Raw genomic sequence first — 21,386 nt, forward strand, 5'->3', positions numbered from 1 at the left:
CCTTAGCGCTGAGGCTTCCCCGTTGCGCAAGCCCTGGCATCCCAGGGGAGGGTGGCAAGGGGAGTGAGAGTGAGCTCAGCAGACACCCCACATTGTCATCACGCTTCCCTGCCCGTCACACACACACACACACACACACACACACACACACACACACCCCGGTAGCTGGTGAGAGATCGCAGCCCCCCACCTGGGCGCCATGGGATGTTGGTCACCAACACCTACCTCCAGTTCCCCATCCGGGTCTTCAGGGCCTGTTGGCCATTGGTCACTGTCTGTGGGGTGATCAGTAGGGGCCTGGCTCCCAGCCCAGCTCCCTCACTGCCTGGGAGCTGGGCAGTGACCTGCCCCCTGCTGCTGCTGCTGGTCGCTGTCTGTGGGGCAGTTGGGCTCCTGCTTGCACCCACCTTGGCCTGGCACTGCCTGCTCACTTGCTCCACCATCCTGCTGTGGCCCTGCTCTCATTGGGGCCCATCCAGGCTGCAGAGTCTCTACTGCCTCCCGCTGCCAGTGTCACGTTGCCAACGCCCGCCATGTTGCACGCTGCCCCCGGTGGTCAGCGCATTTCATAGTGAGAGGTCGAACTTCTGGTTGAACTCCTGGTCAAACAATTTGCATATTAGGCTTTTATTATATAGGATTTACTGATTGCTCATAACGCTTGATACAACATATACTGTTGCAAGAATTTCTATAAAAATAACAATAAAAACAAGACGAACGTTTACAGGCTTTGGGTATTTAGAGCATCAGTAAGACATAGTTTGAGTGAGCCTGTTGTGGACATACTTGATTTTACTTTGATATACAAAGGTTATTTACTTCTGTAAATCATTTTTTTTTTTTAATGGTTTTTAGCCAGTAGAAGATAGGAGGCGTGTTCGAGCCATTCTGCCTTACACAAAAGTTCCAGACACTGATGAAATAAGGTACTTAATAACATGTTCTCATTTATCGCCATTTGAAAGATTTCAGTAACTTATTGCTCTTGGATCTGGAAGGTTTTGGAATTTGAGGAAATAACATGCAGCAAGGTAAAGGTGCTTTTAATATTGAATTTGATGTTTTGTAATCATAGTTGGCTTATCTGTTTAGATTGTGAATTTAGATCAGAGTGGCAACAGTGAAGATGACAGGAGAAATAACTTAGCTTTTGTTAGACTATCTCTGAAAGTAAGGAGAGTTCTGTTATATTCTATACTCTATTTTAGCTTTTATACTACGAGACATCTGTGTCTCAACTGATCATGATAATACTAAGACACTTGTGTTTTTCATTGTGACATTTGCACTAATGGTACATAAGTAAAGGCAGTAAAACTACTGGCATTACCACAATTCAAGGTAGTAGCTGTATACCAAGCATGTCAAATTCGTAGCCCACAACAAATATTTTTGCAGCCCAGCCAATATAACAATATATAAGAAATGTTTTAATAAAAAATTTGTAACTTAATCTTTACAATATCCTGTTATACATAATCTATATTAATAAAAGCGTAATATGCTAATTAGACTGGATATTCTTCTGGATGGACTACCTTCTGGATGAAGCTGGGGCTGCGAAGGAAGCCCAGGTACCGGGTGCCTGCTGGTGGCCAGAGGGAAGCCTGGGTCCTGGGTGCTAGAGGGAAGCCCGTTCTGGCAGCCGGGGAAGGAAGGTCTCTTGCACGAATTTTGTGAATCGGGCCTCTAGTTATTAACAATTTACTACAGTATTTGCTAATGACTGACTTCCATAATAGTGATGCATTCATTTTTCTTACATGCCTTACACGCAGGTGCACCATTTCTCTCCTCTAATACTGTCAGCGAATATTTTAGCATCCGATTGCCACGTCATTAGTCTTATACTAACTTGTTTGGTGTATGCAATAGGAAGTATTTCGTTTTTGGAGAATAAGAAAAATAGGTTTATTTATGTTACACTTATTAATTTTTGCAGTTATTCAGTGTCTGATAAGTTAATGTTTAAGAAAAATATTGATTTTTATTAAAATGTATTATGTTAATGATTACTCATTTATTTAAGCCCCTTGTATTCAGCATGTCTCTATAGAAATCTATGTTTCTATGAAAATTGAAGCTTTTGTTTTTTTACTGCCCACATAAATTTAAACCTTGTTTGTTTAAATTTGTGTTAGCCTTTGATTTTGACATGTTCTTTCAGTGCAGTTAGACAGCAAACAAATCAGCCAGTTTCATTTAAGGTTGGTTCGGTTCTGTTCTTTTCCCTTCCCTTCCCTTCCCTTCCCTCCTCCTCCCTCCCCTCCCCCTCCCCCTCCCCCTCCGTCTGTCTTTCTGTCTTTCTCTTTCTTCTCATCCGAGAATATTTCTATTACTTTATTTCTTTATTGATTTTAGAGAGTAAAAGAGAGGGAAAGAGAGATAGAAACATCAATGATGAGAGAGAATCATTGATTGGCCTCCTCCTGCATGCCCTCCACTGGGAATCGAGCATGCGCCCTTGACCAGAATCAAACCTGGGACCCTTCAGTTTGCAGGCCAATGCTTTATTCACTGAGCCAAACCAGTTAGTGCTTTCTATTGATTTTTAAAGAGAGTGTAAAGCAGTGGGAGAGACAGAGAAATATTGATGTGAGAGAGACATTTGATTGTTTGCCTCCTGCATGAGCTCCAACCTGCACCAGGGATCGAGCCTGCAACCAAGGTATGTGCCCTTGACCAGAACTGAACCTGGAACGGACTCTTCAGTCCCCGGGCTGATGCTCTATCCACTGAGCCCAAATGGCGAGGGCTTAAGATTGTTCTTGATGAAACAGTAAGAAATATTTATTTTATTAAATCTCAACCCTTGGCTATGCCTTTTTTTTTTTTTTTAAGTATGTTTACTTTTTCTTTTTAAAAAATATTTTTATTCATTTTTAGAGGAAGAGGGCAAGGAAAGGGACAGAAAGAGAAACATTGTGATAGTGCAACATTAATGGCTGCCTCCTGCCTGCTCACTACTGGGGATTGAGCCCACAACTCAGATTTGTGCCCTGGTCGGGAATTAAACCGGCAACCCTTCGGTGCAGAGACGATGCCCAACCAACTGAGGCACACCAGCCAGGGCACTATGCCTCTTGTAAATATTCTGTGTGATGAAATGGGAAATACTGTACAAATAAAGCACTGCATATTCACTGTGAAGTTCAGTATTTTGAGGAAAAGCATTGGGTTTAGAGCTGAAACAGATGCTGCTTTTGTGCACAACATTTTTACTTAAGAGAAAGAGAGGCAAACTATGGTTATTCATTCTCAAGATTTGACTTTGTGTTTTAAAAAAGGTGAGTCTGTTACTTCAAGGGATATACCTGGTAGTATTTGTTGCCATTGACAAAATTTAATTTGAGCTTTCAAGCAAAAATTAGAATTTGGAAATCTTATATCTGCCTTCAAAAATTTGACAACATTCCAAATGTGTAATGAGAGTGGTAGAAAGTATGTGATGTTTTGATAGTGTATAATGTATTTACATCTGGAAGATCTGCATAGCTCAGTAAATTAGTATTTTCTAAATGATCAAGCATGATGTTACAAAATTATGTATAAGTAAAAGATCCTATCAAAGTATGAGACCCACAAATGATTATCATTGGAATGGGTACAGAAAGTTTATTGATATATAGTTTTGGATTCCACATTACATTTAAAGAAAGTGCCACTTTTTGAGTTTTTGTTAAAATATCATCTGTAATTATCTGAGAGGCTATTAAAATATTCATCAGTTTTACAACTACATATTTGTATGAAGTCAGATATTCTTTATATACTTTAAGCAAAATATCATATTGCAACAGATTAAATGAAAAAAAAGATAGGAAAATCTATCAGTTTTCAGTTAAGCCAGACATTGAGATTTACAAAAATGTAAAACATGAATATTCTCACTACACTTAAAAAAAAAAATATATATATATATATATATATATATATATATATATATAAAATTATTTTTAATGTTTCATTACTATGTAATGGGGTATATTATTATTAAAGGAATTACTATTTCTAATATTTTTATTAGAAAATTGTTAATTCTTGTAAGATTTTTAATAAGGCTAATTGTGCTTATGTCAAATAAACTTTTTCTAAAGTAAGTATGTTGTGTATGTGTAATGAGTTAATTACTTTGTGTTTATAATTTTATATCTAATTTACCTCTGAAAGATAACATTGACACTTAAATTTCCAAGTTCAGGTTTCTTGGAGTTATACTCCAAAGCCTACAATACACATGTAATTATTGTTTACAAAAATTCCAATTTGAATCTAATATAATCCAATGATACATATAGTTCAGGGACATTTATTAATCTATTTTACCAGTAAGGAAATTAATTCAGATTTTTAAATTACGAAACATTCTACTTGTAGAAAATGTTAGAAATAGGACAAAAATCCCAGGTTATTTGACTTTAATCTGTTGCATTTTTCGGTATCATCATTATCTCCATGGTGTGTTACATGATTACTCAAATTTTCAAGTTTAAAATTTTTAATGTCAATATCTTTATACTTGCTATTTTCAGTTTCTTAAAAGGAGATATGTTCATCGTTCATAATGAATTAGAAGATGGGTGGATGTGGGTTACAAATCTAAGAACAGATGAACAAGGCCTAATTGTTGAAGACCTGGTAGAAGAAGTGGTAAGTTTTGTTCTGTTCTTCTCACTCTTAGAATTCTAAATTTTTGTAAAATTGTGAAACTTGTCCATAATTAGGAAAATTATTTATGAATACATTTTTATCTATGATAAACCTCACTTCACAAATTTTATTAAAATGTATTTACTATTAGTGATATTTATTTATTAAAAACATAGCCAAGCTAGCATGTTTTAATCTAGAGCTGCCAATTTTCAGGTTTCATGAGTTTCTAAGAATTAAAAAATGTATTAGCATTTGTATTATTTGTATTCCTTTTGTCTTCTTGATATTCCTCATAAATGATGTCATGTCACTGATCATTGAATCTCAAATTCTTTATCTCCCAAAATCTATGTATAATTTTCTAGTAACCTTGGAAAAACTCAGTTATGTTACACACATATTATCTTATGATTCTACATTTTAAGTATTCCCCTTGTTTTTATTGTCATCACATAATACATAATTACAATAGTAAGTTGCACATTTTCAGGTCAGCATTCCAGCAGCATTTGCATTTCAGAGATAATACTCTAAGTATTACTGAAATGTAGCAAACATTATTTTACAAATTTGGAATTCACAAATTTTGGATTTGTCCAGAAAAATTTAATTTTTTTTTGTTATCTTTTACAACCCCCAGAGCTAATGTTTTTATTTTTTTATTTTGTTAACCCTCACCTGAGGATATTTTCCCTTGATTTTTAGAAAGAGGAGAAGGGAGGGGGAGAGACAGAAATAGCGATGTGAGAGAGACATCGATTGATTGCCTCCCACATGTACCCCAACCAGGGTGGGGATTGAGCCTGCAATGGAGGTATGTGTCCTTCACCAAAATCGAACCCAGAACTCTTCATTCTTCAGGCCAATGCTCTATCCACTGAGCCTAACCAGCCAGTACTAATGTTTCTAAATTATCCCATAAACCTGGAAATAAGCTGTGAAATCTGTGATCTGATTATTGTTGCAGGAACACGGCAATGGAAAATATTTTTCTTTGCTATTAGTTCTCTTGTCTGCCTATTCTGGCAGCCAGATCTTGATATGTAGAAGTAAGTTATATGAGGAATTAAGGAAATGGTATGATATATTCTATACTCATAGTCACAATAGTTACTTAGTAGAAGAGGTAATATTAGACTTTTGAATCCTTAGATTAGTATTCTGTATTCTACAGTAGGAGAGATATTTACTCCATACTAGAGGCCCATTGCATGAAGATTCGTGCAATAGGCCTTCCTTTCCCTGGCTGCCGGCACTGGTTTTCCTCCGGCACCCAGGATCTGGGCCACAGCGGAGCGGAGCCAAGCCTTCAGCCTTCAGGCGTGGGTCTGGCCACAGCGGAGCCTTCAGTCGTCAGTCTTCTCTCCAGTGGAGCCTCCAGTCTTTGTATATGCAAATTAACCTGCCATCTTTGTTGGGTTAATTTGCATACTCATGATTGGCTGGTGGGCATCACAGAGGTATAGTCAATTTGCATCTTTCTCTTTTATAGTGTAGATAGGTAAGAAGTGTTCAAACTGAAGAAACTTATTACCTATATTGGTTTTATTACAAAATTTCTTAATTGAAACTTTTATGTTAGAATTTGGAATTCTGGGTCAAATTTAACAAGGTAAACTTTATTAAGTGAAAGTTATCTAATGAGGACAGAAAAAGAAGTTGTTCAATTTAAGATAAGGAGATATGACCTCCAGTCAATACAAGGAAAAAAAAAAAAGAAAGTTAACTCGTATGAATAAACAGTGTGAAAACAGTGTGATGTGGCTTCTAAAAATGAATATAATAGTACTTTGAATTACTAGTGGCCTAGTTTCAAGTTGGAGTTATAAAAAATCTTTTACTCTAATATTCAGAATAAATTTTCATTATGGTCCTCATTGAAACAGAGTAATGATTCCTTGTAGATTGAAAAGCCATCAGAGGTTGTCTAGATTTCAGGCATTCAATTCAGTTGGTGATTGGATTTAAATAATTTCCCACCCTGAAATTCTAATTACTGTTGCCCAGGCACATTTAGACTTTTATGTTTTAAATCTCGAATGTAAACCAAATTTGTCTCTGACTCAGTTATGTATCCCCATTGCCTGGAATAGTGTCTGGCATTAGTAGGCATTCAGTAAATATTTGTTGAATGAATGATTATCTCTGTGTCTATTCTTTTCCCTCTTCCTTGACATTTCTGCCCTGCTAGGCTGCCATGTAAAATTGATTCATCTTTTTCCGTTCAGTTTAGGTATTGCCCTTTCTTTCACAGAGGTTTTATGCATTTCTAGATTTTCTTAGGTTAACCTGTTAACCGGGGAATTCCCTTTTTAATTACGCTACATATAACGGGCGCATACTCTTTCACTAGGATGTGTCAATACGTCACGCCCAGAGGATGTAATTTCATATTATTATTATTTTTTTATTTATACTTAAAATAAATGAAAAGACTATGAAATATATATATATATATATATTTGTTTATTTATATATAAAGCAGAAGGAAAATACAAAATTACAAATAGAAAAGAATACCAACAAAAAAATGGAAACATCGAATTAAAAAATTATAAATTTTACAAACAATTATAAAGATTACAAAAAAAATATATTTTTTATTTCGATACACAATAAAAAATATCTAAAAGTTAACAATTACAGAACAATAAAAGCACACAAATAAAATAGAAATATTGAGTTTAAAAAATTAAAATATAGATGTAAAAATTCAAAACTCAACTTCCGTGTGATATATTTTAAAACAATTGTTGATACATAGTGCTACCTTATAATCCAGACACCAGAATGTAGATTCTTTCCTAACACCTTTTTTGTAGCAAACTCGGCATTTCCTGGATTTAGTTTTTCCTATATCACTTTTCATTTGTTCTGGAAAATGCCTTTCAACTAAGCGTGATGGTTTAGATGTAGAGCTGTTTGTTGATGTCTTTGAGTGGGTTTTCACTATATTGTTATCTACCAGTTTCTCTACACACTCTATCAAAAAGTGTAATCGATCCAAATGACCTTTATTTTTTTTGTATATAATATATGCATTGAAGCAGCACATATCAATTAATCATAGAAAAAGTTTTTTATAGAATTTTTTTACTCTATTATGGGCAGCCGTGTTAGCCACCATAACTCCATCTCCCAAATCTACGCCGCCCATATTCTTATTATAATCCAGGACAACATTTGGTTTTTCTTGCCTTCCTCTCTTTTCAATCATTGTCTTTTCTTCATTATGAATAGAACTGAGCATCAATACCTCTTTTTTATCCTTCCATTTTAAAGCCATAAGTTTGTCTTTACATATGTTCATTTTTCTGTAATTTTTTTGTTTTTATTTCACTGGGGATTCAGACTCTGTTTATCCTCATTGTTCTAACAATGTTTGTATTGTTTTGACACAAGAGCTCAGCTAAATGAATTGACGTATAGAAATTATCTAAGTCCTATACCCTTTATTCAGTAAGTCATGTGTTAACTCCAAAACAATTCTTGTTGAACACGTCCACCACTCTCACTAGTGAAATTATACTGATTCCCTCCGTGTCTTAAATTCATGTCGAGACATGTATGAATGACTAATACATTTGTTGTTAAGAAATATACGTTCTTTTTCGTATACATTATTTATATTATGAAGAGCAGGGTAGAAATGTTTGAAGGTATGATTTTTTATTAATTTTAATAAAAATAGATTAATAGTTAGTTAATTATACAAAATACTGTTTTAATGTCTTTCTCTTTAGGGCCGGGAAGAAGATCCACATGAAGGCAAAATGTGAGTTTGTATGAATTATTGAAAAGGAAAAAAAACTGTAAACCCACTAATTGGGTAACCTTGGCCAAAAAATATTTAAAAAAAAAAAATTTGGTACTTTGGGGGCTCACTTAAAATTTATCTTATTTGACTTAGGAACTGCTGTTTAATTATTTTCTGAGGATCTAGTGATAAAGTGTTATTTTTAAATAATGAAGATGGCTTATACCTATATCTAACTTTTATATCACTAAAGACTCTTTAGTAAACATTACATTAATAACTATGAATGTCACATTTCCTCATATTTTTTATTTTCTTATTGGTATATTAATAGCATTATTTTGTTTTCATCGCCATGGTTTTATGTATTTTACCAGAGACCCAGTGCATGAATTTGTGCACCAGAGCAGTCCTTTGGCCTGGCCTGTGGGATCTGGCCAAAACTGCCTCTCTAACATCCCAGGAGGAGTCTCAGATTGCCAGAGGGCACAGGCCAGGCCGAGGGACCATATGGGTGCATGATTGGGGCTGGGGATATTGTTTCTCTCCTTTGCTCAAGGTATTTCCTAGGCCAGAAATCCCCTCCATTGTTTTTGGTTAATTCCTACTAAAGACTTAACTCATATATCACTCTTCCCAAGAAGTCTTCCTTTACTATCTATTCTCTACGGAATTGGTGTGCCCCTTCTCTGTTATTCCAAAAGTGCCCTGGGCACATAGTTTTCTTGCACTATGCTTTATTAGTTTTTCTACATTGTTTTTATAGTTATACAGTATTTGTGTCACTTTTTCTTATTAGTATGGGGACTTCCTAAAAAACAGATTGGTCTTTTTGTCAGGGGTACAAACTATTTGCATGAAATGTATACATGTTACATATAGGTAATGTATGAATGAAGAAACTCAAATCTAATCCTTTCAGAAAACGATATTACCAATTTATTCTCTAAACTTCATTTGCTGTCTCTTCTCTTTAGAATTCCCTTTTCCCCCTTTATTCTAGCTATATAAATAGGACTGGAGGTCATTTAATTAATATATATTCCCTGGAATATATAATAGAAATCCTGTTTTAACATTTGTAGTAAATAATCATTTAGATATAATTGAATGCAATATAGAACCTCATTACCTTTTAAGGCCACCCAGACTGCTCCAGATGTTGTATATTTGACTTTGAATTGATCATATTTGCATTGAGAGTCCCAGGAGATCTGTTAATGGCCTAGAGTTAAAGAGATAATTTAAAAGCTTAACTTTCCATCCATTCACATTTCATGTGAAAAGGTAAAAATTCAGTTACATTTTAATACTTTGATCAGTAATAGTATGGATAATTTAAAATAGTGTGGATAGCTTCTAAACCTTTAACATTGGATCGTAGGGCACGTATATTTTTATTCTGGTAGTATTTCTACTTTCCAATTTGCTCTTTAAGCCACTATTAAAAGCAATTGAAGATCCTAAGAATATATGGCAAAGTAGTAGAGAGTTGATCTGGAGTTGTCATCTATTAAGTCTTATTTTCTGATTTTCAGTAAACTCTGAATCAGCCTTATTTATTTATTTATTTTTGAGAACTTATCACATATGAAAATTCACTTTGAGAGAAATATGAGAATTTATACCTCTTTAAAAATTTTGGGTTTATAGTTGGCACTACCTATATCACCCCTTCCTTCCAATAAAAATAAAAGAGAACACTAGCTGTGATGTAAGGATGTATGTAACACTTTGTTATTATTAGGATTGAAATCATTGCTGTTTTGTATTGGTAATTAATATAGAAATTGTAGTTCATATTAGATTCTAATTTTTCTTGTTTTGTTGAATTTATGCATGTTTATAGTGTTGTAACTTACACATAAAAGGAATGAGATAATTGATCAGTTGTATTGCATTTATTTTGTCAGTTTGAATTATACTTAACAGCCAAAAATATTGTTCTCTTTTTAAGATGGTTCCATGGGAAAATTTCCAAACAAGAAGCTTATAATTTACTAATGACAGGTACTTGTATATTCACTTGCCTTTTCTGATGTCTTCATTTAAAAATACTTTAAAAAAGCAAACCAACTGTTTCATTATGTTATTTTGCCTTTATTATTCATTTGATATATATGCATATTGTAATTTCTTACCCAGCACTGAGAAACTTGTGTATTTGTTTTTTGGTGTTTTTTGTTGAAAGCTTACATGCAGTATAACAGTCAGTGAAGTATGTTTTCCTTCTGCCTCAGGCTCCTGTCCTCCAAAAGCAGCACCAGATGAGAGGGTTTTTTGTTGTTGTTTCTGAAGCTTTCTGTATCTTCCTTACCCCTAAACCACATGTGTCAAACACAAGGCCCACGGGCCAAATCCATCCTGCCAGGCCTTGCAATGTGGCCCGCACTGCGCTGTCATCACTGCACTCCACTGCGTTTCCATCACAATGACAGTTTATGACTGTTCAGTAAACCATTCGGCCCGCGATTTAGGCTGGATTTTAGATTTTGGCCCCTTCTCTGATTGAGTTCGACACCCCTACCCTAAACACACCTTCATACATAACCACCCCACACACACTCACAGAAACATACAACATTCTTTTTTTATTAGAATATATTTGGGGTGATTGTATCATATATGTATATATAAGCTTTCATTTCTCCTTTTTAATGATCATGAGCTTTCCATTTTGTATAAAAACCATAATTTATAATCATTGTTTTAATTGTTATTTTTTGCTATTTAGCTGCAGCAAATGTTATTGCGTCTATCTTTCTGCATTTATAGAACTATATAACTGGACTTTATTTAGAATATGTTATTTTGAACATTTTCCAAACTGTGGTTATAGAGATATGCAAAGTAACAACTGATTTGTGTTGTGGGTTTATATTTAAAACAAAAACTATTCTATCCTAAATATTGAAGACTTAAATTTAACTACCAAATATTTCGTCAGCAAACAATACGATCTAAAACAAGTTTACATGCAATCTATAATTTAGAATTCTTTGTTCTTTAAAAAACAACCAGAGTTCAAGAGTTTCTATGTTTTCTGTATGTGATAAATATACTACTGATTGTTAAAGATATTATCTGAGTTATTTTAAGCCATAAGGCATTGCATTTTAATATAGTTACTTCGTTGCTCTTCTGAAAAATTTGAGGCCGTTTTAGAACTGTTCAATTTTATTGTAAGGATGTCGGTTAACTAGGTTCAAAATAAAGAACATGATAATGCTATTTGGTAGTAATGAAGGCCAACTGCTCAACCAAAATGACATGCTATCAGCTTTCAATGAGACCAAAATACTTATTTTATGAATTTACTGAATTTTTGGTATAAGTTTATAGGTACACCACCAAATACTTGCACTCACTGTTGTTTTTAGGCATATAAAGTTGAAAGGAGGTAAACTTAATTTTTTTACATTAGTCTTTATTTTTATTGGATATGTGCTCTTTAAGAATCCTGTGATTTTTCTCTACTTAAAAATACACAAAAGTACTTGCATACACAATTTTGCATTAATTCCAATTCTTTATATTGAACATGAAATGACTTAGTAGTGAGTGCCTGGGTGGAAAGATTGGAACAATTTGTAATTTACATAAAAATTAAGATATTTTGAGTGTTTATTGTGCTTTCCTTAAAGCAAGCAAGTTCTGATCTATGTCATTAGGATTTAAACAGAGAGAGGGCAAATGCATCTTAATGTTGAGTCACTGCCAATTAATCAAAAAAACTTCTCTAAAATTAATATATAATGATTTGCTTCTATATGACTTTTCAGGACTGTTCCTATTGAATGAAATATAGTGCATATGTATTGATTTTTATAAGTTGAGCAAATATTTCAACTGTTTTGAATTTACCTTTGTAAGCTTTTGCTACCATTTTATTATAGTCACTATTTTTTAGTTTTTAATCAGAAGTATTGATAAAGTACAGAATACTCTTAAGCATTTTTCTTTACTTAGTGGTTTTACCAAAAATGTGGCATTTTTAACTAATATCCCTTAACTGTGCTTAGATTATTTTTTCTAAGTTTGACAGGTATTGACATTAACCAAAGTCACTGTTGCAGGCTTCTGTTATGTATTCATATATAATAAAGACAAGCAACGTCAAGGGTTTTGTGACTTATAACTAGAAAATTTTTTTTTTAAGTCTTAAGATTATCTTTATTATAAAATAAGTTCCTGGTGAAAATTAATATGCGTTTATTATTTTTTATTGTACTTTTGTAATTAATGCTTCTTTTTATTTGATAATTAGGGAATAAAACTAACAGCTTAATTTTTACAGTTGGCCAAGTCTGCAGTTTTCTTGTGAGGCCCTCAGACAATACTCCTGGTGACTATTCACTTTATTTTCGGACCAATGAAAATATTCAGCGATTTAAAATATGTCCAACACCAAACAATCAGTTTATGATGGGAGGCCGATATTACAACAGGTAAGTTGAGAGAAATTTTTTAGTTTTCTGTTACTTTTGCAAAAATAGTCGAAATCTCAGTAGTATAACTATATAAATTAATATTTCTGACTTTTTAAAATCTGAAGTTAAAAAGCCTTTAATAATTGAGTAGTAATGTCCAAGAATTCTTTAGACATGAATATAAACTAATAACTTATTTTCCTCAAATTTATACAATTTTTTTTATTATTATGAACAAGCTAATTTGATTTGCTATATCATTATCTGTAGGAGAGCAAAACACTTCAGAAAGGAAAATTCATTCTTTTATCAGGCATTTTAATAAGAAAAAATTTCTTAAAGAGTAACCACTACAAATGTAGTTGGATTGTTCTTACTACAAACGTAATTGGATTGTTCTCAAATTTGATATTTCTTATTTGTAATTATGGTTCCTATTTCTCATCTTTAAAATTCTAAGTAAACTCTTTGCATGTCCCAAAACTTATTGTAGAATGGATTTTAGTCCCCTGATTAGGTAACCTATAATAATAAAAGCATAATATGCTAATTAGACTGGACATCCTTCTGGATGACCTTCCGGGATTCTTCTGGGCGAAGCTGGGGCTTCCAGGGAAGCCCGGGTCCTGAGTCCGTGCAGGCGGCCAGAGGGAAGCCCAGGTCCCGGGTGCCAGAGGGAAGCCAGTGCCAGCAGCCGGGGGAAGGAAGGCCAACTCTTACAAATTTCATGCATTGGGTCTCTAGTAAGTTAATAAAGAAACCACATGCCAGGATGTCACCTATTTTTGCACAACAGAAAGTCATCTTTCATTTTCTTTCTTTTTTTTTTAAATTAAATTATTATCTGTGTACATATCTTACCATTGCTCTCTCCCTCCCATACATACCCTCCCTCCCCAGAGTTTTGTGTGTATTGGTTGTACTTATATGCATGTGAACAAGTCCTTCGATCGATCTATTATCTCCTCCAGATCTCCCTACCCTCCCCGCTGTAATTTGACAGTCTGCTTGTTGCTTTTTCATTTTATTTCTGACTATAAAGGTTTTCCCTTACCGTGAAACTTCATACAGTATCATTCTTTGTTCATTTAGAATTTCTCCCAATTCTAGCTTGACCTTTGAGTATATAGGGATTCAGGAGCTGGTTTATTTGGAAAACATGAACAAAAAAACACACACCAAAACCAGTTCTTATTGCTTGTGAGATGTTCACTAGACACTTACAAAGCATCAGATGGAACTTGCAAGTCTTGACATATCTTTTGTGCACCTTACAAATAATCTGCTGAGTACTTTCTACATTACATTCTGATCTAGACATCCTCACTGAATAGCTAGCTAGTTGCAACTTGAGCCCTTTAGAAAGGTAAATTAATTTTCCCCATTGTCCAGTTTTCTGGGGATTTGGAATCTATAAAACTGAATTTTAAACACATACTCTTAACTGAATCGATAAATGCTTAACTTGAGACTTTTCTAAAAGATAAAATAATTGCCTTGGCCTGTGGCTCTGTTGGTTGGAGTATTGCCCTGTACACCAACTGATTGATGTTTCTCAAAATCATTAATAAGCCTTAGAATAATCCTACATGTAAGATTAGTTCCTATTCTTTTTCTTTTTCTTTTTTTTTCTTTTAATATTTTATTGATTTTGTACAGAGAGGAAGGGAGAGAGATAGAGAGTTAGAAACATCGATGAGAGAGTCATCGATCAGCTGCCTCTTGCACACCCCCTACTGGGGATATGCCCGCAACCAAGGTACATGCCCTTGACCGGAATCGAACCTGGGACCCTTCAGTCCCCAAGCCGACACTCTATCCATTAAGCCAAACCGGTCTTGGCAAGCTCCTATTTTTTTTCTTCTCTGCTTTCATCTGTTATTTATGTTTTATGACCTAACTTTACATTATTATTATAAAAGCAGAATATGTAAATGTTTTGATGATAAAAATTTAGTTTACTACTTGCTAATTCACTACTTGCTAATAAATAAATGGCATTTCTCTGTTCCTTTCAGTTTCAGAAATACTCTTATTAAAAATTTAAAAAATAAACCTTTAATTCTTTTCTCACTTAATAGTGACTTTTAAGTATGTGTATAAAAAATGGAATCTCTGACTAAGATATCCTGATTGTAAACCAGTATTGGGAACATTCTTATTTTTCTAAAATAATATGACCATTATGATTATATAATCTGTTAATGTATTCTGATTATATGCTTTGGAAAAACTTGCAAATAGATCACCTTTACTATGAGACAAGTGATTTCAATGTAAGTAATTTTTATTTTAACAGTATTGGGGACATCATAGATCACTATCGAAAAGAACAAATTGTTGAAGGATATTATCTTAAGGAACCTGTACCAATGCAGGTCAGTGTTGTTTGTCTTTTTGCAATAATTAGCATTTTATTTCAAAATGCATTTTTGGTAATATGTGTATGTACACACTCATGCATTTAAAATTGGGTTGAATTTAAAAGTTTAAATTTTTCCTGATGTCATACTTCTTTTTGTAATTGGGGCAGGGGGAGTGGTTAGCAGTTAAGACATATTATTCCTAAAAGCCACAGTGTTATGTGTTGTTATGTAGTAAAAACCACAGAGTAATGGGTAGGAAATATGTGGTTAGGCACACAATACTAAAACTTCATCAGTGACACTTAAAGAACTGTATCCTAGTTTTTATACATATTAAGTGTTAATAAATGAACACTACAATAAATATGGCATTTTACCCTGAAAAAGGTCAGGTTTACTTGTGGCAGTCACAATTGGAAGGGTTTTGAATATTGTGAGGTGGCAAGAAGTGGATTATCTGAAATAGATGGCATTATAATACCAGATGTGGATAGATGGGTATGGCATATACCACTTGGATCACTGAGGGGATCTGAGTGGTGTTTTGTATATTCCCCCATGTTTCAATCAGCTGGTTGCAGTTTTCTGCATTTACGGAGTGTATCTCACATATGTATTTGTACATATAAGCAAACAGGACCTGCTTTATGTTTAAATTGGTTCCTGATTTTTCATTATGTTGGGACAAATTCAAGTTTTTTAAATGTCATTTGCTGTAAAATATAACAAAACCAACTGTATAGTAGTCCCCTCTTATCCAAGGGGAATATGTTTCAAGTCCCCCCAATGGATACCTGAAACTGTAGATAGTATCAAACCCTGCTATTTTTTCCTAAACATACCTATCATAAAGTTTAGTTTATAAATTAGGTACAGTAAGAGATTAACAACAATAACTAATAAACTAGAACAATTGAAACAATATATAAATCTATATATTTATATCTATCTATCTTATCTATCTATCTATCTATCTATCTATCTATCTATCTATCTATCTATCTATAAAACGCTAAGCGACCAGAATGTGCACTGCAGCAGCCAACCAGCCTGACTGGGGCCCTTGTTGGACCTCCCAACGGCCCTCAGCTCCTTCCCCACCCCCACCTCCAATCGGCCCCCCCCACTGATTGGGCAGAGGATTGGCCAACCTCCCATGTCCCCTCCCTCCCATCAGCCTGGCCAGATTGTCCCCCCACAATGGGGCAAGTAGCCCGACCCCACCTGTGCATGAATTTGTGCACTGGGCCTCTAGTATTGTAATAAAAGTTATGTGAATTTGGTCTCTCTCAAAATATTTTATTGTACAGTATTCACCTTGTGATAATGTTGAGATGATACAGTGTCTACATGATGAGATGAAGTGAGGTAAATGACATAGGCATTGTAACTTAGTGTTAGGCTACTAGAAGGGTTACTTGAAAACAAGAACTGTGATACCTCAACAGTTGATCTGAGATGGCTAATGGGCAAGAAGCAGATGTAGCGTGGATCACTGGACAAAAGTCCTAGGTGGGATTTCATCACAGTACTCAGAATAGCATGCAATTTAGAATTGTTTCATTTATGGAATTTTCCATTCAATATTTCTGAATAGTGATTGACTGCAGGTAATTGAAAACATAGAAAACAAAACCAGAGATAAAGAGGGACTACTGTATTTTTGAAAATAGGTAATTAGTTGTCTGTGTTTTTGAGAATGGTAAAGAAATGTTTTTGAGAATTTCTTTGGAAAGCAAATGACCTCTTAATTTATGTGTTACAATCATTTAGATTTTAGTACTTAAAACATTTTCTTAATGTCTAGATAGACACATAATCTGGTTTTTAATTTGTAGTTGAGTATATTTTATTTAATTTCAATCAAGAATTCTTGAAACAATTTTAATACTTTTAAAAACTCAGGATCAAGAACAAGTACTCAATGATACAGTGGATGGCAAAGAAATATATAATACAATTCGTCGAAAAACAAAAGATGCCTTTTATAAAAATATTGTTAAAAAAGGTTATCTTCTAAAAAAGGGTAAGTGTAAACTTTTAAAACTAATGATTCAATTTCAGTAACTTACTATTTACAATAGAAGCATTGTACTTACATTGAGATATGTTATTTAATAAGTTTTTTTGACCAGAAATATTAGTAATTGACCCTTAACTAGAGAGCTTTTAAAGTTTTAGAAAACAAGCTTATGTATTTCCAATTATGTCTTTTAATCCTGAGTTCATTTCCAGTGCTAGGCATTTGATTCTTTACCTCCTTCTTACCTCATAACACCCCCACCCCCATCCCCATTTTTTAAAAGAGAAACTTAGCACATTCATGGTATTGATTATTGTATAGATTGGCCTCCATCTGACATTGAGAAATGTTAGGGGGTTGAAAGGACACATGGTTAGTTGAAGAGTTTTATTTTTAATTGTAGTTGTGTGTTTTTTTATGACTGAAAGAAATTACTCCTAAATAAGAATTTTAAATAGTTTATCATAATAAAATTCCCAAAGATATAGTTTAAATATCCTTGTCATTTATTCTGATTCATTAAAAAGTAATTTAGTTTTCTACAGATAAATTATAAACATTTTCTCATTTTATAAGTATTAGTATGTTATTTAAGCTTTGGAATAAAATTGAAATCTTTTCTTTTCAGCAATGATAATTATGATTTTAATATATATATGACTTAATCATTCATCATTTTGCTAAGGGAACTTTTCTTTTTCTGACAGGCAAAGGAAAACGGTGGAAAAATTTATATTTTATTTTAGAGGGCAGTGATGCCCAACTTATTTATTTTGAGAGTGAAAAACGAGCTACAAAACCAAAAGGATTAATAGATCTCAGTGTATGTTCTGTCTATGTTGTTCATGACAGTCTCTTTGACAGGTAAGAAATTGGTTTCTTGTTTCTTTTGTAACTGTCTTTATTATTAAAAATAGTGGGTGTGTTCAGATCATTTGAAATCATAGCAAATGAAATTTGAGAGTCGTAAAATCATCTGAAAATGTCAGATATACTTTCTAGGGTAATTTTTCTCTTCCTTACTTTAGACTAATCTATGCATAAAATTCTACTCCACTGTATTAGGTAGAACTTTGGAACGACATTTCTCATAGTAAGACTTGATCTGTGTATGGAATGTTTCTTCCCGTCCCTATTAAGTATTATAACTTATTCTTTTTTTTTTTTTTTAATATATTTTTATTGATTTTTTTACAGAGAGGAAGGGAGAGAAAGAGAGAGCTAGAAACGTCAATGAGAGAGAAACATCGACCAGCTGCCTCTTGCACATCCCCTACCGGGGATGTGCCCGCAACCAAGGTACATGCCCTTGACCGGAATCGAACCCGGGACCTTTCAGTCCGCAGACCGACACTCTACCACTGAGCCAAATCGGTTTTGGCTTAAGTAACTTATTCTGAGTCTCGTTATTTTCCCCTTATTTTATCACATTCTCTGTTAACTTAGTGCCTCTGATCGTAGTACGGTAGGTGTATAGTCATTTGAACTATTAACTTGATAGGCGTCTTTCTAAGTAATTTGACATTGAGAAACAATAATAATATATTAAAACCCTGGGTCCGTCACATCCACAATGACCAGGAGGCTCGACCAATCAGAAGTCAGTCCTGTAGTCTGCACTGGGTTTCCTTGGCAACCCAACACTGACTGCTATGTCTGCAGGCATAGTGACCCAGAACCAACTGCCTAGGGGCTGCCAATCAGGTCTGGAGAGAGGCCCGAATAGAGAAGCAGGGACTGACCTGTAGCCTCTGTGGCTGCTGTTGATCAGCACTTGCCTCTTTCTTTCCAGGCTTGGTCAACAGCCATGCCTCTGTTTCTCTCCAGGCCTCCACCGGGGCTGCTGATCAGCCAGCCCTGCCTTTCTCATCAGGCCCTATTGATAGGCCCAGAGATGCTGACTGGCATAGAAACCGACCAATCAGAATCAAATCTGGGTTAAGTGTGAGGAGCCAATGGCTGCCTAGGAGGCAGAGCTTTTAAAGCTGACTGGCATAGAAACAGACCAATCAAACCAAACTGGCTGGCAGAGGAGGGCAGTTGGGGACAAGATCAGGATTGTATCAATAGAAGAGGGCAGTTTGGAGTGAGATCAGGCTGGCAGGAGAGGGTAGTTAAGGGTGATCAGGCAGGCAGAGGCAGTTAGGGGCTATCAGGTCAGCAGGGAAGGGCAGTTGGGGGGGGGGCAATCAGGAGGCAGAGGAGCAATTAGGTGTTAATCAGGCTGGCAAAGGAGTGGTTAGGGGTGATTAGGCTGGCAGGCATTAGTGGTTAGGGGCAATAAGGCAGGCCGGCAAGTGTTTAGGAATTAGCAGTCCTGGATTGTGAGAGGGATCTCCAACTGCTGGTTTATTTGGCCTAAACCGGCAGTTGGACATCCCTTAAGGGGTCCCAAATTGGAGAGAGTGCAGGCTGGGCTGAGGGAAACCCCTCACCCCCCCATGCACGAATTACCTGCACCGGGCCTCTAGTATAAAAATAATTGTTTCAGTAGAATATCTCAGATTTGATAAAACATTTTTATTATCCTAATTTCTTATATTTTTTTGTTTAAATATATTTTATTGATTTTGTACAGAGAGGAAGGGAGAGAGAGAGAGAGAGAGCTAGAAACATCGATGAGAGAGTGTCATGGATCTGCTGCCTCTTGCACACCCCTACTGGGGATGTGCCCACAATCAAGGTACATGCCCTTGACCGGAATCGAACCTGGGTCCCTTCAGTCCCCAAGCCGACGCTCTATCCCTTGAGCCAAACCGGTTTCTGCTATTATCCTAATTTCAATGTTTAGAAAAATATATAAAATGTAAAACTAAATCCTGAACATCACAAGGCAAATCCAGCTCGATTACATCTAGGTTTTTTTTTCTCAAGTATAAGAGCCTTTCTTTACCTTCCATCATTTGTATTATCAGTATCCCATTTTAGAATCTCTTTAGATATATTTGCCATTTTTATTTCTTTCTGTTATGATTAATAAAACACAAAGTAATTAAAACAAAGTTTTTTAGCCACTTGTTTTTCTGCTGCAGGATGTCATTTCTCGTAGGCAAATCTAGTTTTATCCTAATTAAATTTGTAAAACTACATGAGAATTACCTATAGAGCGACAATTTTGTCATTTCTTTTTTCCAAATTGTTTTGGAGATCCCAGTAGTGTTATTGATGAGTTTAAGAGATGTCCTTCATAGGACAATCAATTTTTTAAAATGATTAAAATAGGTTTGTGAAATGCTGAACTGAACAGTTTCCCTTCAGCAGGGAGTTTTGGAGTCTTGGCTAGTGCTTATAATGTGAATTATTAAAAGTAGAGTATAATATTAAGTATTTCCTAATTTACTTGATTGATACCTTCCCACCATTTTTCTAAATATTTCATAATATCTCATAAAAATAGTTATTCCAAAAAGTAAAAAAAAAGGAAAAAAAGTTTTGGTAAAACACCGGCTCCTTTTTAGCTTTCTGCTTTGCCTTCCTTTGTGGGTGCTGGATTCTTTCTCTCAGAGCAGCTTCCTTCATGGTACCAAGGTGGCAAATAGTATCAGAGAAAGCAGTGAGCATTCCCTCCAGATCTATTAGAAGTCCAGAGAATAGGAGTGAGCCACCTCTGACAGTTTCTAGTCTTGGGTTACTTGAGGTAGCAAAAGAATGGGAGACCATTGAGTGCCCAGCCCTACCACTGGGGACCATCCCACCCATACAGTGAGGAGGATTTTTCTATGGGGATTGAAATGGATGTCAGAGAGATAATCACACTGCATCTTCTATGTGCTATCAGTAGTTGCAAGAGGGAAGAGAATTTGGAGACTAGCTTATTGAGATGATTAATATGAAATAGGTGGTTTAAGCTATTGGAGGATAAGTGTGAATCTATTTAAGGAAGGCAGAGCTTCAATATGTCATGAATAAGTTATAGCTGTTCTTAAAATATTAGTGGTTGTAAAAGTTGTACTTAAAATATTAAAACAGACATTTTACATTTAAAAAGTTATAACATTTGAATTTATATGGTTCTATAAAGTGTTAGAATTCATTGTTTTATTGTGGCAAAAGAATTGGTACATAATACCGTTGACAGAAAGTTCTCTATAGAGGCCATACCTCAGTACTTCTGACTTTCTTATTGAATCACCCAGATACTCTGAATATTATTT

General features: G+C 34.8%; 1 protein-coding gene across 4 annotated transcripts in view; it reads left to right on the forward strand.

Annotated features, from left to right (window-relative positions):
* Window positions 1–21,386, forward strand: part of RASA1 (RAS p21 protein activator 1) — an 82,807-nt gene that overhangs the window by 37,321 nt on the left and 24,100 nt on the right. For all 4 annotated transcript variants that reach the window (XM_036411250.2, XM_036411249.2, XM_036411247.2 and 1 more), the window contains exons 4-11: window positions 859–929; window positions 4,536–4,653; window positions 8,400–8,431; window positions 10,371–10,423; window positions 12,711–12,861; window positions 15,143–15,221; window positions 17,115–17,235; window positions 17,940–18,096. In XM_036411250.2, coding sequence (XP_036267143.1) covers window positions 859–929; window positions 4,536–4,653; window positions 8,400–8,431; window positions 10,371–10,423; window positions 12,711–12,861; window positions 15,143–15,221; window positions 17,115–17,235; window positions 17,940–18,096 — 782 coding nt within the window. The remainder of the gene's footprint in view (window positions 1–858; window positions 930–4,535; window positions 4,654–8,399; window positions 8,432–10,370; window positions 10,424–12,710; window positions 12,862–15,142; window positions 15,222–17,114; window positions 17,236–17,939; window positions 18,097–21,386) is intronic.

This window comes from Pipistrellus kuhlii, unplaced genomic scaffold (genome assembly GCF_014108245.1).
Source record: "Pipistrellus kuhlii isolate mPipKuh1 unplaced genomic scaffold, mPipKuh1.p scaffold_m20_p_4, whole genome shotgun sequence".
NCBI classification, from domain to species: domain Eukaryota; kingdom Metazoa; phylum Chordata; class Mammalia; order Chiroptera; family Vespertilionidae; genus Pipistrellus; species Pipistrellus kuhlii.